General features: G+C 38.6%; 1 protein-coding gene across 3 annotated transcripts; it reads left to right on the forward strand.

Annotated features, from left to right (window-relative positions):
- The first annotated feature begins 431 nt into the window (after nt 1–431).
- NDUFS5 (NADH:ubiquinone oxidoreductase subunit S5) lies at nt 432–10,387 on the forward strand. Of its 3 annotated transcripts, none has more exons than XM_074217588.1 (3): nt 432–538; nt 4,650–4,867; nt 10,012–10,387. In XM_074217588.1, the coding sequence occupies exons 2-3, from the start codon at nt 4,652–4,654 to the stop codon at nt 10,114–10,116; spliced, it is 321 nt and encodes a 106-aa protein (XP_074073689.1). In that variant the 5' UTR covers nt 432–538; nt 4,650–4,651; the 3' UTR covers nt 10,117–10,387. The 3 variants fall into 3 exon arrangements, with proteins under 3 accessions (XP_074073689.1, XP_074073690.1, XP_074073691.1); XM_074217589.1 differs by lacking the exon at nt 432–538 and adding an exon at nt 622–720; XM_074217590.1 differs by lacking the exon at nt 432–538 and adding an exon at nt 904–1,036.
- Nucleotides 10,388–23,219: the final 12,832 nt, after the last annotated feature.

Here is a 23,219-nt window from a genome sequence, read left to right on the forward strand (position 1 = left end):
AATAAAATGATTAGGTCTCGGGAAGCCATTCCTTTTCCATCATTCCCTCCCTTCTCGCTCCTATAAAATGGAAATAGGCTTTGGAGACAAGAAACCTGAGTTTATTCCTGCCTAGCAAAGGTGCCCATCACCTCCCCAGGAGTCTGTTTTGGGCCGGACAACATCTCGGGAAAATCCCAGGAAGAGATTGCGTCTCCTAGAAACCGCGTCCGATCCCCCCCGCCCCCGGGGTAGAATGGTTCCGGCCGATTCCCCCCCTCTCCCCCACCCCCTTCCCCAGTGGAGCGGCCCACAGGTCGGTTTCCTCTCGCCCCGGGTCATCCTCCCTGCGCGCATGCGCAGCACGCCGGTGGCGTGGTCCTACTCTCCCCCCACCCCGACCCCCGGCTTGGGCCGAGCCTGCGCGGAGAGACGGGACTCCGGATGTCGCGCGGCTGCGACGACGCTTTACGGCCAGCAGTGTCGTGAAGAAGCCGTAGGACGAGCGAGGCTTGTGCTGAAGGGAAGGGAAGGGACGGGCGTTGGCGCTAGGCCGCAGGTAACCCGGAGCGTCCCCCGGAGCGGCGGGAGGGTGGGAAGCCGGGTCGGCCTGCAGGCTCCTCCTCCACACGCCCTTGTCCGACGGGGGAGAGGGGGCGTGACCTGGGCCGGACTCCCGGCCCCCCTGAGTGTTGTAGAGGGGTGACCTCCGGGGCCCTTCCACTCCAGGCCCAGGAACTGGTAAGCCCAGCTCCGCGCTGATGTCCGTGGCTTCCCCGGCCACCGCGGGGAGACAGGCGCATTCCTCCCCTTCCGCTGACCTGCCCGGGCTGGCGCGAGGCGGCTTTCAGCTCTAGACCCAGCGCTCTGCCCGCCGCACCGCCCAGCCCTTGGTCTGCTCTTCGCTGCAGAGCCAGCTAAAGGGCCCGGCCCCCTGGACTCAGAAGGACCCGGATTGCAGGCCTGATGTGACCTTGAACGAGTTCTGGATCCTTACAGAGGAGCATCCCCTCCCCCTTATTTTGCAGAGGAAGAAACTGAGGCCTGGAGAGGGAAAGTAATTTAAATTGATCATTCTGAGGCAGGGCATCTTTTTGTTCGAAATTTAGTCTCCCCTTCTTGCATAAAGAGAAAAATGTTTTACCTGATGCCTTTGGTGCCTGTATCACTAAACCTCAAAGTAGCCGGAGAAATGCCGCCACCTGGCAGTGTGTTTGTATTTTTTCTCTCCTCTTCTCTTCTCTTCTCTTCTCTTCTCTTCTCTTCTCTTCTCTTCTCTTCTCTTCTCTTCTCTTCTCTTCTCTCTCACTGTTATGACAGGGTCATAATATTTTATTGCAAAGAGGTTGACTTTGCCTAGTTCACATACTTAACTAAGGTCTGAGACGGGATTTGAATTTCCTTTTAGTGATCTTTTCATTTACCTTGCCATAGTCTTGTATCTTATTCTTCTAATTCTGTTTTCCCGTGCCTTAGTTCACTCAGGTCTTCCCATATTTATTCAAATTCCTCACATCCTGCATACATTTGAGCAATCCATTTCTGTTGCCTGGGATGTACCAGAAAACTTTTTTTTTTAAGTTTTTTTGCAAGGCAGTGGCATTAAGTGGCTTGCCCAAGGCCACACAGCTAGGTGATTGTTAAGTGTCTGAGGCCGGATTTGAACTCAGGTACTCCTGACTCCAGGGTCGGTGCTCTATCCACTGCGCCACCCCAGCTGCCCTGTTTGCTTTATTTTTGAGTCTCAGATTACTCATCTGTAAAATGGAATCTCTGTATTTACCTGAGAGGATTGTTGTATAAAAGCATTTTGTACATAGTGAAAGCAGTACAGAAATGTCATATATATGTTATTTTGCATCAATGGTTATTTGTCTCTACGGAGTTCTCAAGTCTATAAGGGCATGATGTATTTGCTTTCCCAAACTGTTCTTAACTTTCCTGTGAATTCCATGAGAATCTTGCTAAAACAGTTCTAATGCCATTTCAAGGCATCTGGAGGCATTGCCCATTAGCATTTATTTAACTCTCAACTATTGTGCCAGGCATCTGTTAAATTCTGGAAATGCAAAGGAAGACAAACATCTTTAAAAATGAGGATCATGGGGCTGGTAGGTGTCGTGGTAGATAAAGCACCAGCCTTGCAAAAAAAAAAAAAAACCTAAAAAAAATGAGGATTGTGAATTTAAACCTAAGTTTAAATCCTACCATAAGACAATCAGAAGCTTTATGACTTTGGGCAAGTCCCCAAATCTCTCTGAGGCTGTTTGCCTCAACTCTAAAATGCTTCTAATGCTTAGGTGGGGAGAATCTTTAGCATTGCAGGAGCTAATGTGTGTAAAGTATTGTTACAAACCTTTTAAGGTCTATCAATAAAAGGTATCAAAATGAGGAAACTGAAGTCTAGGGGTGAAATATCTTACCTGAGGTCTCACAGATGAATTAGCAGAGTAGGATTTTCTTCTGATTTAAACCTGATCTTTTCCCCATAACATTTTGATAGCGCCTGGTGCAGTAAACTATACTCAGATGACTTTTATATGCTTTCTGCCAGTTTTGAATTTAAAATTCCATAGAAACTCAGCACCTATTATTATGTACAGATCAGACTATATGAGTACTGGGTGAGATACAAAGATGAGGGGGGGCATGGAAAATCAACACAAGTTACTAATGCAAATTAATAAATGCAAAAAGCAGGTATATATAAAGGCTAGAACAATTCTGAGGAAGAAATTAGGAGGGAAGGAAATTGAAGAAGCAGGAAAGACTTTGTGGAATAAGTAGACTTGAATCTAAAGTGGGAATTTAATATTGTAATTTAATTAAGAAATTTCCATCCAAAGGCCATTTGCCATAGTTCATCTACATTATTTTTTTAACATTCATCTATATGCATAATGTATATTTTTAAGTTACAAAATTTCCTTCTACCCTCCTTTCCTGCCCCTCTGCCCTCAGCATTGAGCAGTCAGGTCAACATTGTACTTACACATTTTTGATAAACGTGTTTACAGATTAGTTATTTTTTGTATGAGGAATTAGGATTAAGGTTTTGTTTTGTGTTATTTTTCTTCTCTGGATGGCATAACATTGTCCTTAGCCAGTCTAATACAGTTGTCCTAGCTTTCTGAACTGCTGAGAGGAACTGCTTCCATCAAGGTTGATCATCTCACAGTAGAGTTGTTAATGTGTACATTGTTCTCTTGATTCTGCTCCCTTATTCAGCATCAGAAACTATAACTCATTCCATGATTCTTTAGAGTTTGACCATTTATGGTTTCCTTTAGAACAGTAATATTCCATAGTATTCATGTACCATACTCATTTAGCCATAGGCATCCCCTCCATTTCTAATTCTTTGCCACTACAGAAAGTGTATGAGTATTTTGGAACATGTGGGATTTTTCCTATTTTTTATGATTTCTTCTGGATATAGACCTAGAATTGGAATTGCCGGGTCAAAGGGTATGAACAGTTTTATTGCATTTTGGGCATAGTTCCATATTGCTCTCCAGAATGACTAGATCTGTTCACAATTCCATCAGCATTGCATCAGTGTCCTAATCCTCTCACAACCTCTCCAACACTGATCATTTTCCCTTTTTCTCATTTTAGCCAATCTGATAGGTGTGAGGTGATACCTCATAGTTGTTTTAATTTGCATTTCTCTAATCAATAATGATTTGGAACATTTTTTCATATGATTATATATAACTTTAATTTCTTCATTTGAAAACTGTTTATTCATGTCTTTTGACCATTTATCTCATTATGTAACCGTATAAATTTGATGGAATTCTCTTTATATTTTAAAAATGACACCTTTATTAGAAGGACTAGTTGTGGGACAGCTAGGTGGCGCAGTGGATAGAGCATCGGCCCTGGAGTCAGGAGTACCTGAGTTCAAGTTCAGCCTCAGACACTTAATAATTACCTATGTGGCCTTAGGCAAGCCACTTAACCCCATTGCCCTGCAAAAACCTAAAAACAAAAGAACTAGTTGTGAAGATTATTTCTCAGCTTTCTGCTTTCCTTCTAATTTTGGCAGCATTGATTTTATTAGTGCAAAACTTTTAAAATTAATATAGTCAAAATCATTCATTCACAGTTTATAATGTTCTCTAATTCTTGTTTGGTCATAAATCTGTTCCATTTCCGTAAATCTGATAGATGAATATTTCTTGATCTATTAATCTATTTTTGGCGCTGCCCTTTATGTCTAAATTCTGTACCCATTTGACTTTATTCTAGTATAGGGTATGAGATGTGGGTCTATGCCTAGTTTTTGCCATACTGTTTTCCAGTTTTCCCAACAATTTTTGTCAAATAGTGAGCTCTTATCCCAGAAGCTGATGTCTTTGGAATTATCAGAGTAGATTGCTGTGGTTATTTACTGCAGCTTCTTTAGAACCTGTCCTAATCCACTAATCCATTACTCTTATTGCTTAACCAGTACCAGGCAGTTTTGATCACTGCTGCTTTATAGTATAGTTTTAGAACTGGTAGAACTAGGCTACCTTCCTTTATATTTTTTTCATCAGTTCCCATGCTATTCTTGCCCTTTTGTTGCTCCAGATGAATTTCATTAACTATTTTTTCTAAAGAATTTACTATTGTACTTAGTTTTTTTATCTTAATAGTACTTCTCTTGTTCCCTTTTACTTCAGCCATGCCTTTCTTTGATGTTCAAAGCCGACTGGGCATCAATGTTGACAAATGGATGACGATTATGAGTGCTGAACAACCTTATAAGATGCCAGCCAGATGCCATGCCTTTGAAAAGGAATTCATAGAGTGTGCCCATGGAATTGGCATGACCCGAGCCAAGAAAGAATGCAAACTGGAATATGAAGACTTCATTGAATGTTTGCATAGGCGGAAAACAGTAAGGATGTGAAACAATAATGGAAGCCAGTGGTTAGCTGTTCTGTGGGAAATGCTCAGTGTATTTCCATTCATATTCAGTATGTACGAAAATACATATATGTAAATGAACTGAAGAAGGAAATGGTATACCACTCCAATATCTCTGCCAAGAAAACCTCAAATGGGGTCATGAAAAGTCAGACATGACTGAAATATAACTGAACAGCAACATCTTAGTTTACTTCCTTCTGGTGCTGAATTCAGTATAAAGCTGATTATTTTGTTTAGTTAGCAGATTACTGTAAAAGGCAGGTGTTGATAATGATGATGTTGTTTTTTTGTCCTTTGTTCTCTGAGAAGAACATGACATCAGAGAGGGATGCCATGACAAGTGAATGGGATTTTATTGAGCAGGAGGTTGTGGTGTCACCAGCCTCACTTTCTCCTCTGAAGTTATATGGGTCCAGTGGCCAAATATGAATCAGGATGACTGGAGATAGCCCTGGTTATGAGGCAGTCCTCATAGTGAGGTCTTGTGACTTGTCCAAGGTCACTCAGTTAAGTATCAAGTATCTGAGGTCAGATTTGAACTCAGGTCTTCCTGCAGGGCTGGTGCTCTATCCATTGCATCACCTAGGCAAATACCTGTAGCATGTCCCACCTGGTGCAAGATAATAGCAAGAATGTAATATTGGTGTCTACTAATTCTTCATCTACATGAGCTACCTGCTAATGCAGGTAATTGGCATTGCAGTGACCTTTTTCTTGTTAATTCAAATGATTTAAAGTCACATGCAAAAGTTTTCCATCATGCAAAAATTCTGTAGAGTAAGTGACTCTTAGTTGTTTTTAGATATTTTGTATTGAATTTTGTAATAGATGCTGAGATAGAAAACTGGAAGTTAGTATAGCAGAAACCTGGATTTAGACCACATCTCTCACCCTATACCAAGGTAAGATTAAAATAGGTGCAGCATTTAGACATAAAAGACAATATTATAAGCAAACTAGGAGAACAAGGAATAGTTGACCTGTCAGATCTATGGAAAGAGAAGCAGTTTATGAACAAGGAAGAGATGGAGGACATCATTAAAAACAAACTGTATTCTTTTGATTACATTAAATTAAAAAGCTTTTGCACGAACAAATCCATTGTAACCAAGATCAAAAGAAATGTAGTAAATTGGAAAACTAATTTTACTAGTATTTCTGACAAAGAACTCATTTCTAAAATACATAGAGAACCAAGTCAAATTTATAAAAAAAAGTCATTTCCCAATTGACAAATGGTCAAAGAATATGCAAAAGCAATTTGCAGATGAAGAAATAAAAGCTATCCATAGTTGTGGGAAAATTGCTCTAAATATCATTACTGATCAGAGAAATGAAAATTAAAGTATCTCTGTGGTACCACCTCACACCTCTCAGATTGATCAATATGACCAGAAAGGACAGTGATCAATGTTGGAAGGGATGTGAGAAATCTGGGACATTAGTACTTTGTTGGTGGAACTGTGAACTGATCCAACCTTTCTGGAGAGCAATTTGGAATTATGCTCAAAGGGCAATAAAAATGAGTATACCCTTTGATCCAGAAATACCACTACTGGGTCTGAAGAGATCATGAAAATGGGTAAAAACATCACTTGTACAAAAATATTCATAGCAGCCCTGTTTGTGGTGGCAAAGAATTGAAAATCAAGTGGATGTCCATCAATTGGGGAATGGCTAGACAAATTGTGGTATAAGTATTTTATGGAACACTATTGTTCTATTAGAAACCAGGATGGATGGGAATTCAGAGAAACCTGGAAGAATTTGCATGAACTGAGCTGAGTGAGATGAGCAGAACCAGAAGAGCATTGTACACAGTAACAGCAACATGGGGTATTGATCAACCCTAATGGACTTGCTCATTCTATCAGTGCAATCAGGGACAATTTTAGGGTATCTGTGACAGAGAATACCATCTGAATCCAGAGAAAGAACTGTGGAGTTTAAACAAAGACCAAAGTCTATTAGCTTCATTTTTTTTTTTTAAGAAAAAGGTTGTCTTATTTACTACATAATTTTGCAATCTCTAATATTTTGTTTTTTTCTCTCAACACATTCAATTTTGATTAATGCACAGCACGGAATTATCAGATTGCCTTCTGTGGGGAGAAGGGGGAGTGTAAAATTTAACACTTTACCAAAAAATGATAGGTAGAAACTACTATTGAATATAATTGAAAAACAAAATATTTATGTAATTTTAAAACATAGATGCTGAAATAGGGAAGAACTCTTCTTACTTCCCAGAGTCATTCTGGTCTCCTTTTAGAGTAGAGGAACTCTGATTGCAGTACACCCCTAAGAGTTCAAAGAAGTTTTAAATCTGAGCAGCACTCCATCCAGTCTACCCTCCTCTCTATAAATCTATTTCTGCCCCTCAAATTCCTCTCCCTCTTTAGAATCATTAGAATCATAGGGTTAAGTATTTTTCTGTGTGCCTGGGTGGGTACGTATATTCACACATGCCTGGTCAGATTAGTCAGAAATTCACTACTGGTTCCAGAGGCTTCCATTCATAATCATCATTTAGAGATATTCCAGGTCGGTGAACCTTGGTGCAGAAGAGTTTATATAATAAGTCATATCCTTCCCCATTGTTTAAAAAATCCTGGATTAATTCTTCCAGTAAAGGATTTGTAGTAATGCATTTGGTCAGCCCAACTAGGGAAGTGAGCCTGATGAAATAAAAAAAGGATAACCCTAGGAGCCCCCTTTGAGACTTCATCCACACTTGTTTGAGATAGTTAATAAAGGAGTTATCAGCACCATTTATTGATCCTAGGGGACAACCAAGCAATTTGTCTGTCTCTTTTCATCAGAGAATATAGCGGATAAGAAACTAAAGTTTTCCTCATTTAGAGACCATTCTTTCTTGGAGTTAGGCAGAGAGGGGTGAAAGGGAACCTCTGAAGTATAGTTTATTAAAATACAGGTGTTTAGTTTGTGTTGTAGGGACTCATTTCCTACTTTTCCTTAAGATAAAGTATTTCTCACTTTCACTTTTTTGTTGTTGTGATTCATTTATTGATATATTAACATCTTAGCTGTTTAAAAAAAATCACTTTTTCAAAAAATGGGAGAAACAGTCAGCAGTGAGAGAAAGTAGAATCCTTGAAACTGATACAGAATGAAGTAAGTAGAACAAGGAGAGCAGTTCACCTGATGACCACAATAACCTAAAAGGATAGATATTGAAAGACTTAAGAATGCTGATGAGTTCAGCAAACAAGTCAGACCTCTGAGTGAAGCACACTTCTGCCTTTATCAGAATGAGAGGGTGATATATATAGGAGTGAAGTAAGATCTTTGTTGTCAGATGTGGTCAAAGCATTGATTTGACTTAAATCACTTTTTTATTTGGTGGGTGGAGGTGAAAGCAGGAAAAGGATATGTCAATGAGGAGTGACAGTGATTTTCTTTTTTAAACACTGGTGTATTTTTAAAATGTTAATCAAATTGCTAGAGGTGGGGAAAAACCTTGGAAACTTATCTAATCCTGCCCTCTAATTATACAAAAGAAACTGAGGCTTGGGGTTGGGGGGAGGGAAAAGAATTGCTTAAGTGTTAAGAGTGAGTTATTGGTAGAACCAGAACTAGAAACTTTCCTTAACTCAAGCCTGACTCAAGCTCCTGCCCATCATTTATTCCTCTTCTGGTCACTCAGTAATCAAAGTGGCCAAGTACTAAGATAGCCCCATGTCAAGAGATATTAGTCACCTAGCCCAAGATGTAGTGACAACTTACTGTCCTATGAGGATAAGGTTGCTGGGATTTTTATTTTCTAAGTACTTCAGAATGATAATCTGTGTACACTACATGAAGAGGTAAATACCAAAAGGATCTATGATTTCATCATTGGGGACTTGCTTAACTTAATGCAGACAGCCATACCTCTATGACATAATCGAAAATGTTAAAGAATTGCCTCTGAACCTAACTCTGGGTATTGGGACAACAAACAAATATTTGCTCACTAGGTCCATGTCAGTAGATACTATCAGAACTTACCAATTTATTGACAGAGCCTTCAGGTATCTGGAGTTATTTCCATACCATAGTTAGATATCAGAGAAAAAGATAATCTAGAATCTAGAATAAAGTTTTCTTCCATAGCCTAGACTCTTAGATAATCTTCTTCCAGAACTTTTTGAAGAGACCTCTTTTATTATTGTGGTTAGAAAATGATCTTTATAGGGGCAGTTAGGTGGTTTAGTGGATAGAGCACCTTGCCCTGGAGTCAGGAGGATCTGAGTTCAAATCTAGTCTCAGACACTTAATAATTGCCTAACTGCATGACTTCGGGCAAGTCACTCCTGACTCCAGGGTGGGTGCGCTATACACAGTGCCACCTAGCCACCCCCTGGGCAAGTCACTCTTAACCCCCCATTGCCTTAAATTAAATTTTTTTTTTAAAGAAAATGACCTTAATTATAAAGATGGTGCATGAACATTTGGCACTGTTGACCCCTACTCCCTCTGACCACCACTTCTCTAAGATCTTGCATATAATATGTACCTAATTAGTGGATTTTTTAAAAAATTTCTTTTTATTTAAGGCAATGAGATTAAGTGACTTGGCCAAGGTCACACAGCTAGGCAATTATTAAGTGTCTGAAGTCAAAGTTGAACTCGGGTCCTCCTGACTCCAGGGCCAGTGCTCTATCCACTGCACTCCCTAGCTGCCCCCCTAATTAATGGTTGAATTGAAGTAAACCATACATCACAAGATATAGGCCAGGTTTACAAATTTTTTTTTCTTTCTATAATCTATATGGCATTGTTGTGGTCAGCCAGGAAATAACAAGAATTTTAGAGGTCAACTTGAAAAACTGCCTCTTTCTTAGCCTTGTATTAGACTCTTAAGTGGTGAGAGCTACTAAGCAAAAATTAGCTCTCTATGATTAAAACTTTGAGGACATCTTATTTTAACCTATGTATATTACAACTTAAGCTGCAGTTGTACCAGCAGAGTAATCATTAGTGTCATTGTTAAGTATAAAGTCTGTAACATAGCATATAGACTGTCCATAGAATTATGTTTATATTTATCCTACATGATTATACCTTTCTAAATGTTTTCTCAATAGCTTTATATTTTTCTATTGGCAGGTAGAACGTGTGGGAACAATCATGAAGCAGAAGGAGAAGCTAATGAAAGAAGGGAAGTATACTCCTCCACCTCACCACTCAGGCAAGGATGAGCCAAGACCTTGACCAGCCAATGGTGACATTGGGTGACATCTTTATGATGAAATGAAAGTGCGCCCTGCTGTCCACTGGAAATGTATATTTCTTAAAACAGACACCTCTTTGCAAAAATTAGAGTATAGAAACCATCCTGCTTTCCCCTGCCCCAGTTCTCTCTGTACTTTGCCATTAGGACAACAACCATCCCATGCAAGTTGGTGGGAGTGGTTCACCTTCTAATATATATATGATCTGTGAATCTACCTGTATCTGAAAATAACCCATTTTGGAAAGTAAACATTTACCAGTGTATTTACTCTTTCTTCAGCCTGGGTGTTTATTTTTCTTAAATTGTAGGGTAGGATCTATGTACATATGTGTTTGTAAGTATGTATGTGTCTTTTGACCTGCAGACTGCAAGATTACTGGCAGATAGGTTATAATATAATAATCAGATTAAAATATATTAAATGGGGAAATGATCCCCAAGTTTTAAACTGACTTTGCTATACAAGTAAGAGGCAGCATGGTATAGTTTTACATTCAGAGTCAGAGGTCTAGAGAATGGATCCTACTTCTACTCATTACTACCTGTATAATTTCACTGGACCTCAATTTCCTCATTATCAGTATAATGAGAAAGTTGGATTAAGGCATCTTTCATATCCCTTCAATTATAATTCAAAATTAGAAAAATAATATTGAAGAAAGAATTTTCTAGGTGTAAAAAGGCAGGGTATAAAAATCCAGAAAACGTGTATGTAGAATGAAAAGAATGTAAGGTAATACAGCATTAATTTACATTACCAAAATATCAGTTTTAAGGTTAGAAAAATAATATGATTCTTGCCATTTCTACATGCTTTCTTTATGAGAATTAGAATTTAGCATTCAGGTCTGAATCCTGTGCATCCTCATTTTGTGGCCAAATAGCATTTGCTTAAACTCATCTCTCATCCATTGGGCTGGAAAATCAAGCTGGAGCCCATCCAGAAAGTGTCTGAGCTGCCTCCCAGAGTTAGCTTCTTCTACTTGCTGCCTACCCTCAAAGGTTCTCAGTTGTGCAAAGATCATTGGACTTGACATCAGGAACATGAGTTTAGACACTTACGAGCTGTGAGTCCCTGGGCAAGTAAATTAACCCCTGAGCCTTGGATTTTCTCATCTGTGAAACAGAAATATAAATAGTACCTACTTCCCTGGTTGTTGTGAAGATGAAATGAGAAAATACACAAAGTATTTGCAAACCTTAAAATGTTACAGAAATTTTAATTGTTATTTAATATTCAGGGGAAACTATGTGCTCTGTGTCCCATTTCACCCTTAAATTTGAAGTTTTAAGTGTAGAAGGCTGAACCCAGAATGTTAATAGTTACAACAATAGGTCTCTTTCAGCAGTCTAAGGCTTACAAAGTACTTTCTTCTGTGGAAAAAGAACTGGGACAGCAATCCAAATAGGCTGCTAATTGGAATTCTCTCTTAAAGTAATTTCCACTTTTAGAATAAAACCTAAAACAAAAGACAAAATTCCACCAAAAAGGAATAAAAAAGAAACATAGTTTTAAGTTTAACTAGGCAAGAATGAATAGAAAACCCTGTAACTTAGAGTTGGGGAGACCTGAGTTCAAATTTATTCTCAGACACTTGCTATGTGATTCTAGACAACTCAACTTGTTGATCTGCCCCGTTTTTTCATTTGTAATACTACTTGAAGATCCTGTAGAAGTGCTAAGCAAACTTTAAAATATTAGATCAATGCTAATCTATTGTTTATGCTAGGAGAAAATACATTTGAAGATGATATATTCCTGAAACCAGTCACTCCCTCTTTAATCCCTTAGTTTGGCTCAAGGTGAACAAAAAGATACTTCTCAATTGAATTTTAAAAAGATACTTCTCAATTGAATTTTAAAGGCATTTTTACATCTAACTTTGTTAGATTCCTCCCTGGGATTGAGCCTTCTATTTAAGGAAGACTGATTAGGTCTCTGAAGTGAGACCAAGCATTTGAGACTAGTATGGTAATATATTTATTACATAACTAAAGCCCCAGTGTGTTATATCACCACACTCACAATGATGTGAGGTAGGTAGTACTGGCATCATTATTCTAAATTTATAGGAAATAGGTTCAGAAAGGTTAGATGATTTGTCCAGAGTCCTGTTGGTAATTGTCAGAGCCAGGTTATTAAACTAAGTCTCTTGTCTTTCTAAGTTTAGTACACTTAATCACTGTACTACACTGCCTGCCAACAGAAACCAAGTTTTATGGCCCAGAACAGAAGCAGGCATATGACCATTAATTGAACGTCATCTAGGAGAAGCTAGGTGGCACAATGGATAGAGCACTGACTCTGGAGTCAGCAGGACATGAGTTCAAATGTGGCCTCAGACATTTAATAATTACCTGTGTGACCTTGGGCAAGCCACCTAACTCCAGTGCCTTGCAATAACAACAAAAAAAATTTTAAGTCATCTAGGACCAAAATCATGGGGTATAGGGAAAGGAGTTGAAAGCTCTGGATTCTAGTCTAGACCAGCACTATCCAAAATGTGGCCCACTGGCTGCCTGCAGTACAATTTTATGCAACCCCTGTGGGGTTTACTAAATGCTTTAGTAAACAAAGTTAAGCTACTGCAGAGCTCTCACTAAAATGGCAAATAAAAATATTGTCTATCGTTTCAGTAAAAACTTTTAAAAGTAAGGTTGGACAGTCCTTATCTAGACTATTTCCATTTTTTAACTGTGCTACCTGAGCAAATTTCCTCCCATCCCTGGCCCTCCCTTTGCCACTTCAAATGTTAAAGACCAGAGGTTGAGGGCCAAATTGGACTCACTGCCTGTGTTAGTAAGACTGTAAGCTAAGGGTTTTTTTTTTAACAGTTTAAAATACAACAAAATTTTAAAATGTAAAAACCATTCTTGATTCATTGACCTTTGTACAGTACCTAGATTTTGCTGACCCCTGGATAGACTTGAACATCTCTAAAATACTTTCCACTCTTGAGGACTGATTTTCTTATAACTACTTTATTGCCATTTTCTCTTAATTTTTGAATAAAAGGAAACCTTAAATCCCAACCCATCAGTTCTTATATAAATGTAGAAAAGAAAATAGACCTTTTATTAATGTTTCCTGTTCTTCAATACTGGAAAAAAGCTAGCATCCACGTGAGAATCAGATGCATCCTTTTATCAAGCACCCACAACCAATTCAAGAACAAATTTGAGTTACTTTGGACTTTACACAATTTGCCACCTTTTTACTATTTCTCAGTCTTCTATTTGGAAAGGGTAGGTTAGCAGTATTTGAGGTCCCAGAAAAAATTAGAAAAATAGACCAACTTGATCCTGACTCCAGGAGCCCTCTGTTAGCACATTGTATTTTAAGAAGTCTGAACACGAATAATGTTCTGTTAGGACTGTTTGTGCTTTTTGGTCTCCAAAGCTGATGCAAAATAGAATTGGAGGGGGCAGAGAGATCCTTTCAACTTAGTGATTCAACCTTATGTTAAAAAGGCAAGTCATTTTGTTCTCATAAAAAAAAATGGTATTATATGTGCAAGCTTCCTGTGGCTCTGTTATTTCTGCCCTCCATTCTAGCAACTTGGATCTGGGATGCTAGGGTGCTAGATTCTGTTTAACCCTAAGTATATACAGTCCAGTCATGAGAAAGCACAGAATATTTGGGGTGTTTTTAATAGGTTGACTTAGAGCCAGAATAGCTTTGTCTGGGTGACTTCTCTGCCAACTTCCTTTACCTGTTACAGTCAAGTATTTAGAGGAGACAAAATTTGTTTACTCATCTGTTTTTCAATGAGGAATGTTTATTCCTTCTTTCTTGAATAATTGTAATATATAGACTGTTGGAGCTGGAAGATTTATTAGAACTTAATCTTCCAGTTTTTCTGCCAGGTCAGGAAATTGGTTTGGAGAACTAAAAAAAATTCCACTTGTAATATTCAGCAGTAGCAGCAGCAAGGAGCAGCATTACTATTTGTAAACCATGGTTTAGGTCATGAAGCATATGTTAAATGAGCTATATTATGATCCCCTTGCCTTAAGGAATTTTAATAGAAGACTACACACAAAGACTGGTTTTACTTGGATATTAGCATTTATTGTATTAATTGCAACTTCTTTGGACTTGTTAGGACAATTTCCCCAGTGGCACCTACTGGATCTTCTTTGGTACTTCCTATAGTATCTAGGACAGCTTGACTTGGAGCAACAAAGGCATTCTGAAGAGAAGACAGGTCTAGTATGTACCAGGCAGGTAGGTCATGTTGTCTGCTGCTACCACCATGACCACCATCTTCTCTTACACACCAGTAGAGCTCATTCATTCACAAGGCTATTCATACCAAATAATAAATATTCATTGAAGCCTATCAAAGAGCAAAGTATTCTTCAGGACTGAAATAGTATCTTGACCCTATGTGAAGAACCTGAATTGAATGGAACAACAGATGAGCGTGTGTATGTCTGTGTGTGGTCATCATATGTCAGGATCAATTCATTTCCCTGAACCTAACATTAAAGAATTTGCATCATGATTTGGTGAGCAGAACCTTTCTGGAAAAATCCATTTTTATTCATAATTTTTCTTTTTGCATCATCTTCATTTCTGAATCTATCCCTTTCTTACTCAAGGACTTATTGTGTTTAACAGATTTTTAAAAAGATGGGAAAAAAGCATCAGTTTCACCAAGCCTTGTCTGATAATTTGTGTGATCATACCCAGAGTCTCCCACCTCTGCATTTTCTCCAAGAAGCATTTTCTCAAGTCTTTTAGGCCAAGTTTTGTTATGTTTCAGGTTTGTTTGGTTTTTTATTTACTTTGTTATTGTTTTCCTGGTTCTGTTTACTTTCCATCAGTTCTTATTAGAGTAAAATCTTTTTAAAAATTGATATTCATATCAAGCATTATTGAGATTTCGAAATTGGAAGAGATGTGTCACATTAGACTAAGTCCCTTATTTTATAGAAAGGATCATAAGTACAGAGAGACCCCCATAGATGCAACAAAATAGAGGCAGAATGGGCATAATAAGTTGAGGACTTATGGACCTCTTCATAGTATCATGTGCATCCTGTCCTAGCAATTCTTAGATAAGACTAAGTCCCCTGCTCAACAGCCCAAGAATGGACTCACCACTTGAGTATGTTGGGAGTCTCCTACCCAGGACCAAGAAGTGACCTACTCGCTCTCGTTGTCTTTCAGCAGCTCTAAATTGTTATGACTGTTTCTGTGGAACAGATTCATACTCTTTCATTTTAATGAAAGCCACAAAAGTAATTTGGTACTTGAGAATTCTCTAAATCAGTAGAGACTTTGGCTGTTTTAATACTTCTTCATATCCAGGTAGAGTTAGTTTTGTTAGCAAAGCCCAGAACCAAATATACTTTATAACTACTTGAGTTTTGAGAGTCTTTATCAAGAGGAGTTTGAGTAATTGTTGTTTGCAAGTTGAATTCAGTGACAAGATTACAAATTGTCCAAGCAACATTATTATTGGGGTGATTTTAAAATTTCTTTTTAAAATTTCATTTAGCAAAAATTTATTTTCTCTTTTCACCTTCCCTCTGCCCAACCCTCCATTGCTAAAAAGAAAAATAGATCTGATCTGATAACAGATAGGCTCAGTCTAGCAAAACAAATTCCAGCACTGGCTTTATTTAATTATGTTTCATTCTGCACCCCAAGTCCATCACCCTTGTCAGGAGATTAGTAGTATGCTTTATTGTTGATTCTGTCAGCTGGTCATTGTGGGTTATTCAAGCATCTTTGAGTCATTCTCTAAGCAGAATTTTTCAGACATTTTGATACATAGACTAGCTTTATCAAGTCAGTTCAGTAAGAGTGCTGGATTTGGGTTTAAATCCCAAGTCTTCAATTTATTACCAGTGGGGCTGGATCTGTTTCTTTTCCTGTAAAGTGAGGAAGCTGGGCTTGATGAATACTACAGTTGTTAGCTTTACAGGTCCAAGTCTGTTAGAGTGGGCTGGGGTTTGGGTAAAGAATTGTATCCTTTTATGTACTTCACTAGATAAGTTTAGTCTTTAAGGAGGTATGAAAATGAAGGGCCAGTCTATTAAGCTTTAGCCTCTTGGCCAAAAGTAGAGAGGAGAATAATAGGGGTCAGCAAGACTAGCAGGACACCATCCTGATGCAGTGGTTTGAAGTCCTCAAAGGGCCTTCCCAGAAGAATCAGACCAGATATTCAATGCAAAGAAATAGGTTTTTATTATAGTTTTAAAATTTTGAGTTTCATATTCTCTCCCACCCATACCCCCCCTTTAAGAATTCAAACAATTTAATGCATGTGAAAAACATTTGCAGCATTACTCATATTGTAAAATGAAATAGATAAAAAAAAACCCCAAGGATAATAAAGTTTTTAAAAGATGCTTCATTCTGTATTCTAATTCCATCAGTTCTTCTGGAAGTGGATAGCATTTTCAACATAAATCCTTTGGAACAATTTTGGATCATTATTTTGTTGAGAATAGCTGCATTATTCACAGTTAACACAATATTGCTGTTCTGTATATAATGGTTCTGCTCACTTCTTTTTGCATTGGTTCGTAGAACTTATGACAGATTTGTCATTTCTTATAGCACAATAGTACTACATCACATCATATACCACAACTTGTTCAGGCATTCTCTAATTGATAAGTATCCTCTCAGTTTCTATTTCTTTGCCATTGCAAAAAGAAAACTATATCTATTTTTTTTTTACATATAGATTATTTTCATTTTTCTGTGATTTCTTTGGAATACAGACCTAGCAGTAATATTGCTGAGTCAAGGGGTATGTTTAGTTTTATAGCCCTTTGTGCACAGTTCCAGATTGCTCTCCAGAATGGTTAAATCAGTTCATAGTTCCACCAACAGTGTAAGAGTATCCTTGTTTTTTCTACATCTCTTCCCATTTGCCATTTTTTCTTTTCAGTCATATTAGCCAACTGATAGGTGTGAGGTAGTACCTCTGAATTGTTTTAATTTGCATTTCTCTACTAGTGATTTAGAGCATTTTCTCATATGTCTGCAGATAACTTTGATTTCCACTTCTGAAAACTGCTTCCTTTGTATCCTTTGACCATCAATAGAATGATTTGTATTCTTATAAATTTGACTATATGTATATTTAAAAAATGAAGACACTCTATCAGCAAAATTTACTATAAATTTTTCTTATTTTCCTGCTTCCCTTCTAAATTTGACTGTATGGATTTTGTTTGTGCAAACTCATTTTAATTTGATATAATCAGAAGTTTTCATTCTATATCGCATAATGATCTCTATCTCTTGCTTGGTCCTAAATTCTTCCCTTATAGATAAATCTTACAGGTAAACTATTTCATGCTCCTCTAGTTTCCTTGTGTTATCACCCTTTATGTTTAAATCATGTACACATTTTGACTACATATATATTTTAACCTATAACTGAAAGTTTTATGGGACACCCAAGCATGGGGTGGAGAGAAGACGGGTAATAAAAGAGGGACAAAAGCCATCAAGTGAATGAGGGCAGAAATTGGCCCAGTGGAACAGGGAAGGAATGAATAACTTGAAATTGCCAGTCTTAAAGTTTTGGTAGGAAGAGGGAATTTAAGGTGGTTTTGCAAGAGGCCATCCCTTGGTTGGTCAAATTGCTCCCAGGTTATTGTCAGAATCCCTGACTCCTCCCCAAATCAAGACAGTTCTGAAATCACATCTTAGACTAGTGGTTTTATGAGAAGGTTAAAATGTCTAGCAGGACATCTAAGTGACTTCCCACCTCTGATGTCATGGACTACCAAAGAAGTTAGAAATTTATGGCAAGGAAGATTTCAGACTTGGGTAGGAGACTGGAAAGAGGGCAGGGAGATGGTTTTCCAGGCAGGAGACAGCCTATTCTTCAAAAGGCTAGGCTTAGAAATTCATAAATTTTCTGGACTATCACAGAGTTGATCTGTCCAATGAGACTGAGATCTCCTTTCCTGGATTCTACTTCCAAGTCCCTGGCTGTGATAAGCCTTATTTGCTTCAGTCCAACCTTTGTTGCTGTAAAATGAAAGGCATTCATTTCTAGTCAGGCTGATGAGCATGGAATAGAAGCATAAAATCACATTTTGTTGGGGAGTTTTTTTATTCTTGTCTGACTGTGCCCCCCCCCCCCTTATGGGGTCTTTTTGGCAAAGATACTGAAATGGATTGCCATTTCTTTGACCAGATCATTTCACGGACAAAGAAACTGAGGCAGACAAAAGTTGTGACTTGGTCCAGGGTCACCTATCTATTAAATGTCTGAAGTCAATTTGAACTCAGATCTTCCTGACTCCACTACTCCACCCAGCTACCCTCAGCACTGCTATCAAACTGGGTGTCTTTTTTTCTAACTGTAGCCATAAATATTCCCTTTCTTACTCTGCTCTGCTAGTTGGAGCCTGATTGGAACCAGACTAGAGACCACCCGCAGACTGTCTGTGGCTTACTAGACTTGACGGGCTGCCTGGATTAGCTGATGCTGAGTAGGATGAACACAGTTTAATTCTCTGTTTCAGTTGCTTTCCTAAATGTTCTGTTGCAAGTTTAGCCTCTGTAACTTTGGTTTCTACTGCTGAAACAATTTCTAAAGGAACTGTGGAGGAGGCAGGTTGTACATAAAAGTCAAATAACTAGAGATTATTGAAGAAACTTTAGTAAAAGTTTAGCAAATATGTAACTTTGGTATTGTACATAGATTCCTAATCCACCCTTTTGGGGGGAGGTAAGGATTTCTGACCTAAATCTCTAACTTATTATCACTGTGAAATGTGGAAGCAGCCACTGATATCAGACACAAGGTTTCTTCAAAAGAGAGATTTGATTAAGAATCCAAAGAACTTAGGCACAACCCAAATATTTTTTAATTCAGTTGTAGTGGAACACACTTTTAAAATCAAGAATGTTGTGCTGAAAAATCTGAGGTTTTTTTTTCCTTTAGGGTTCTTTAGTGGAATCTTTGTGATAACTATTGAAATTGATTCTCTTCTTTTTGCAGTAAGAAATATTTCTAAGCTTTTAAACTCTTGTTTGTTCCCTTATCACTTAAGCACTTAACCTGATTTAAGTCAAAAACAGAACTGAGATTGAATTCTCTCTTAAAGTTTTTCAGATCTTCTATTGTGTTTTGTATAAAGACAACTGGAAGAGCAATAGGGAATAGGGAGAGATATGACTCTATCACTCCCTGTTCTATCTCTTCCCTAGTGACTTTGAGGAACATATTCCTGTGGACACTTGGAATCCTTAACCCAATATTCAAAGCTTTCTTTCATCTGGCCTCAGTCTTACTTTTTAACTCTTTCCTATGCTTTTATATTTGCTTTGTACTACAACCAAACTGGCACTCATTGTTCCCTATCTTATGTTTCCTACCTTCATGCTTTTGCTTAGGAGGCAATGTGGTGCAATAAAAAGGTCACTAGATTTGGAGTAAGAGGACAAAAATTTACCCCCTCCCCCCATGCCATCATTACCTTGTATCAATGGGTAAGTCACTAATCTCAGCTTCTATACTTCCTTTAAGGTCCCTCTCCAGCTCTAAATCTATGATCCTATGATAAAATGATTTTATCCTTCCCAATCCTGCCATCTCTGTTTGAATTTTATCCATCTAGCATCTCTGGTGTGAAGGCCTACTGAGTTCTTTTCAGGACTGCTCATTTATCTTTAATGTCCAACTATCACCCAAATTTCATCTGTTGCTCTAAGAATCTGTAGCATATACAGCAGCCATACTCCAGTAAAATTGTCTCATCAGATGGGCTAACAGATTAAGGATAATAGACAAGATGCAAAGCTGTTGGTGAGTTATGGGGAGGTCTACCCCCCAAGTATGGTAAGACTTCCTCTGGTGGAATAGGCAAATGGGATATGTGGCCAGGAAGGCAGCAGCAGGTACTGTGGAGCCCTTAAAACTTGTCTAGACATCAAAGATGCAGAGGTCAACTCCTGCATCCTGGTCATCTTGACTTTTATCTTGCCACCAGGTTTCAGTGACTCAGGAATAGAGAATGAGGCTGATGACTTTGTTCAACTCTGCCTCACTTAAATCCAATTTACATGCAAGTCAAGACATCAGCCCATTATGTGATTGCTCCTCTTTGAAATAAAGGACAAGCCAAAGTCTTTCAAGGCTTAGCTCAAATCTGGCTTGATTTCCAAGTTTAGCTCACTCTCAAGGCTGTCTTAGTCCCCTGTCTCATTCCTGCATTCACTTGCCAACACTAGGCTTAATGTCAGTGGGCGGCTTCATGGCTTCAACAAGACCTCATCCAGTTCAAAAGCATTTAAGTGACTAAGAAGTGGTTGAAGAAGGCAGATCACCCAGTTTATGGTGGCACTGAATTAATCCATCAATACCTATATCTTAAGTGTTTTGGATGGAGTATGAACTAGGTCCAGAATAGAATAAAAGGAAGTTCAGAGAATTCACAGACAGAAGTGGAGAAGGGGGGGCTCTAATTCGAACCTGTTTTATAGATTAAAAAATTGAGGCTTTGAGAAGTGAGGTGATTTGTCCAAGGTCACCCAAATAGTAATCAGTGGTAGGACTGGATTCAAATCTAGGTCTCCTAACCCCAAACTCAGTCTTTATTGCCTTTTTTTTTTTTTTTTAGGTTTTTGGCAAGGCAAATGGGGTTAAGTGGCTTGCCCAAGGCCACACAGCTAGGTAATTATTAAGTGTCTGAGACCGGATTTGAACCCAGGTACTCCTGACTCCAAGGCCGGTGCTTTATCCACTATGCCACCTAGCCGCGCCCCCCCCCCTTTTTTTTAAGCTGCTTGCTAACCACAAGAGCCCATCATTTGGACATTATTCTTCTGTTGATACTATATAGTTTGAAGTAGAACACTAGGGAGTCAAGATGACCCAAAAAGGGCAATACAAAGGAAGACGGAAGAATACTTTTTTTTTCTTTCTTTTCTTTTTTTTAGATTTTTGCAAGGTAATGGCGTTAAGTGACTTGCCCAAGACTACACAGCTAGGTAATTATTAAGTGTCTGAGGTCAAATTTGAACTCAGGTACTCCTGACTCCAGAGCCAGTGCTCTATCCACTGTGCCACCTAGCCGCCCCAGGAAGATACTTTTTATTAAGCACTTACTATATATCAAGCAACTGTGTTAAACACTTTAAAGCTATCTTATTTGATTCTCAAAACAACCTGGGAGAAGGTGTTATTTTTATTCCCACTTTTCATTTAAGGAAACTGAGGCAGACAGGGATGAAGTCATTTATCCTGTGTCATATAGCTGGTAAGTATCTGAAGCCAGTTTGATTTTTTTGAGGTCAGTTTTGAATTCAGGTCTTTCTGAATTCTGGCCATCTCACTGAGAGTTGCAATACATCATCTCTGCTAATCTCTAGTCTCACTTCTCCAACTATCAGTTAGACATCTCAAAATGAATGTTTTGAAGACATCCTAAATTCAAAATGTCTAAAATGAACATCATTATCTTCTTCCTCCACCCAATCTCCTCTGAACTTTCCTATTACTATCAAGGAAACCCTCATCCTTCCAGGCACACTGGTAATCAATGCCAATTGGCATTGGACAACATGTCTCCGATGTGTCCTCTCTTGTGACACTAACCACATCCTCATCACTTCATGTCTAGACTATTGCAGTAACCTGCTAGGGGTTCTCCTGCCACTTCTCTTCCCCCTCCAATCTCTCATTCTGCTGTTGAAGACCAGTTCCTAGAGCACAGGTCTGATAATCTCTCTGGCTGTCTTTCTGTTTTTGTCTCTGTCTCTGTCTCTGTCTCTCTCTCTGTCTCTGTCTCTCTCTCTCTCTGATAATCTCTCTGGCTGTCTTTCTGTTTTTGTCTCTGTCTCTCTCTCTCTCTCTCTCTCTCTCTCTCTCTCTATCTATCTCTCTGGCTGTCTTTCTGTTTTTGTCTCTGTCTCTGTCTCTCTCTCTCTCTCTCTCTCACTCACACACACACACACACACACACACACACACACACACACACACACACAGTAAACTCCTATGACTCTGTAACCTCCAAGATCAAATATAAATCCCTCTGGTTGATATTCAGATGCCATTATAACTGGCCCTGTCCATATTTCCAGTCTTCTAACACTTGCTTCCCTACTCTTACATCCACATCCACACCCACATCCCCTGTGACCCAGTAACATTAGCCACCTTGCTAGTCCTTGAACAAGGTGTTCTATCTCTCCTCTGCATTTTCATTATCTGTTGGCTATGCCTTGCATTCTCTCCTTCATCTCCATTCCTGGCTTCACTGTCGCTATTCTATCCCACCTAAACTCTTACTTTCCTCAAAAGAAGTCTTTCCTGAGGGCAGCTAGGTAACACAGTGGATAGAACACCGGCCCTGGAGTCAGGAGTACCTGAGTTCAAATCCATCTTCAGATACTTAATAATTACCTATCTGTGGAGCTTTGGGCAAGCCACTTAACCTCATTGCCCTGCAAAAAAAACCTAAAAAAAAAGTCTTTCCTGAACCCTGTGTTCAATAACTTTCATTTATTCTGTCTATACTTGTTTTCATACTGTCTTCTCCTTTAGATTGTGAGCTCTTACGAGAGCCGGTACAGTCTTTTGCCTTTCTTCTATATCGCCATCGTTTATCACAGAACCTTACACATCCAAGATGGTTCATAAATGCTAGTTGACTTAACGAGGTGGTATAAGACTATGGTATAATACCAGTGACGATTTCCCCAAAAAATTTAGTGTAAAGGATATTAGAGAAATTGTATATGGACAGAAAAAAGATGTGAGAGAATGGCCAGATGGCACCAGAACTGCACAGATTATCTACATAGCTTATTGAACTAGCCATCTCTAGCATATTTGCTATATCTTCAGTTAAGATTTATAGAAAGACTTGGACAAGATGAGGGGCAGAAGATGAGAAGACTTCAAGTGATTTGGATCTGCCCCCTCAATGGCAACTATACCACTGAGATCATGAATCCTTCAAAGCAAAAACAAGAATGTCTAATATTTATGTTTCTTAAAGATTTGCAAAGCATTTCACATATTTCATTTACTCTCACCTAAAAGGAGATGTCTTTCTCTGTACCAATGTCCATCTATCTCATCAAGGGACA

Source organism: Macrotis lagotis, chromosome 1 (genome assembly GCF_037893015.1).
Source record: "Macrotis lagotis isolate mMagLag1 chromosome 1, bilby.v1.9.chrom.fasta, whole genome shotgun sequence".
In the NCBI taxonomy this organism is placed as follows: Eukaryota; Metazoa; Chordata; class Mammalia; order Peramelemorphia; family Peramelidae; genus Macrotis; species Macrotis lagotis.

Coding starts and splice junctions, on each gene's coding strand:
- NDUFS5 (XM_074217588.1), top strand. CDS start 4,652: ATGCCTTTCTTTGATGTTCAAAGCCGACTGGGCATCAATGTTGACAAA. Junction 4,868..10,011: donor GTTTGCATAGGCGGAAAACA/GTAAGGATGTGA, acceptor TTCTATTGGCAG/GTAGAACGTGTGGGAACAAT.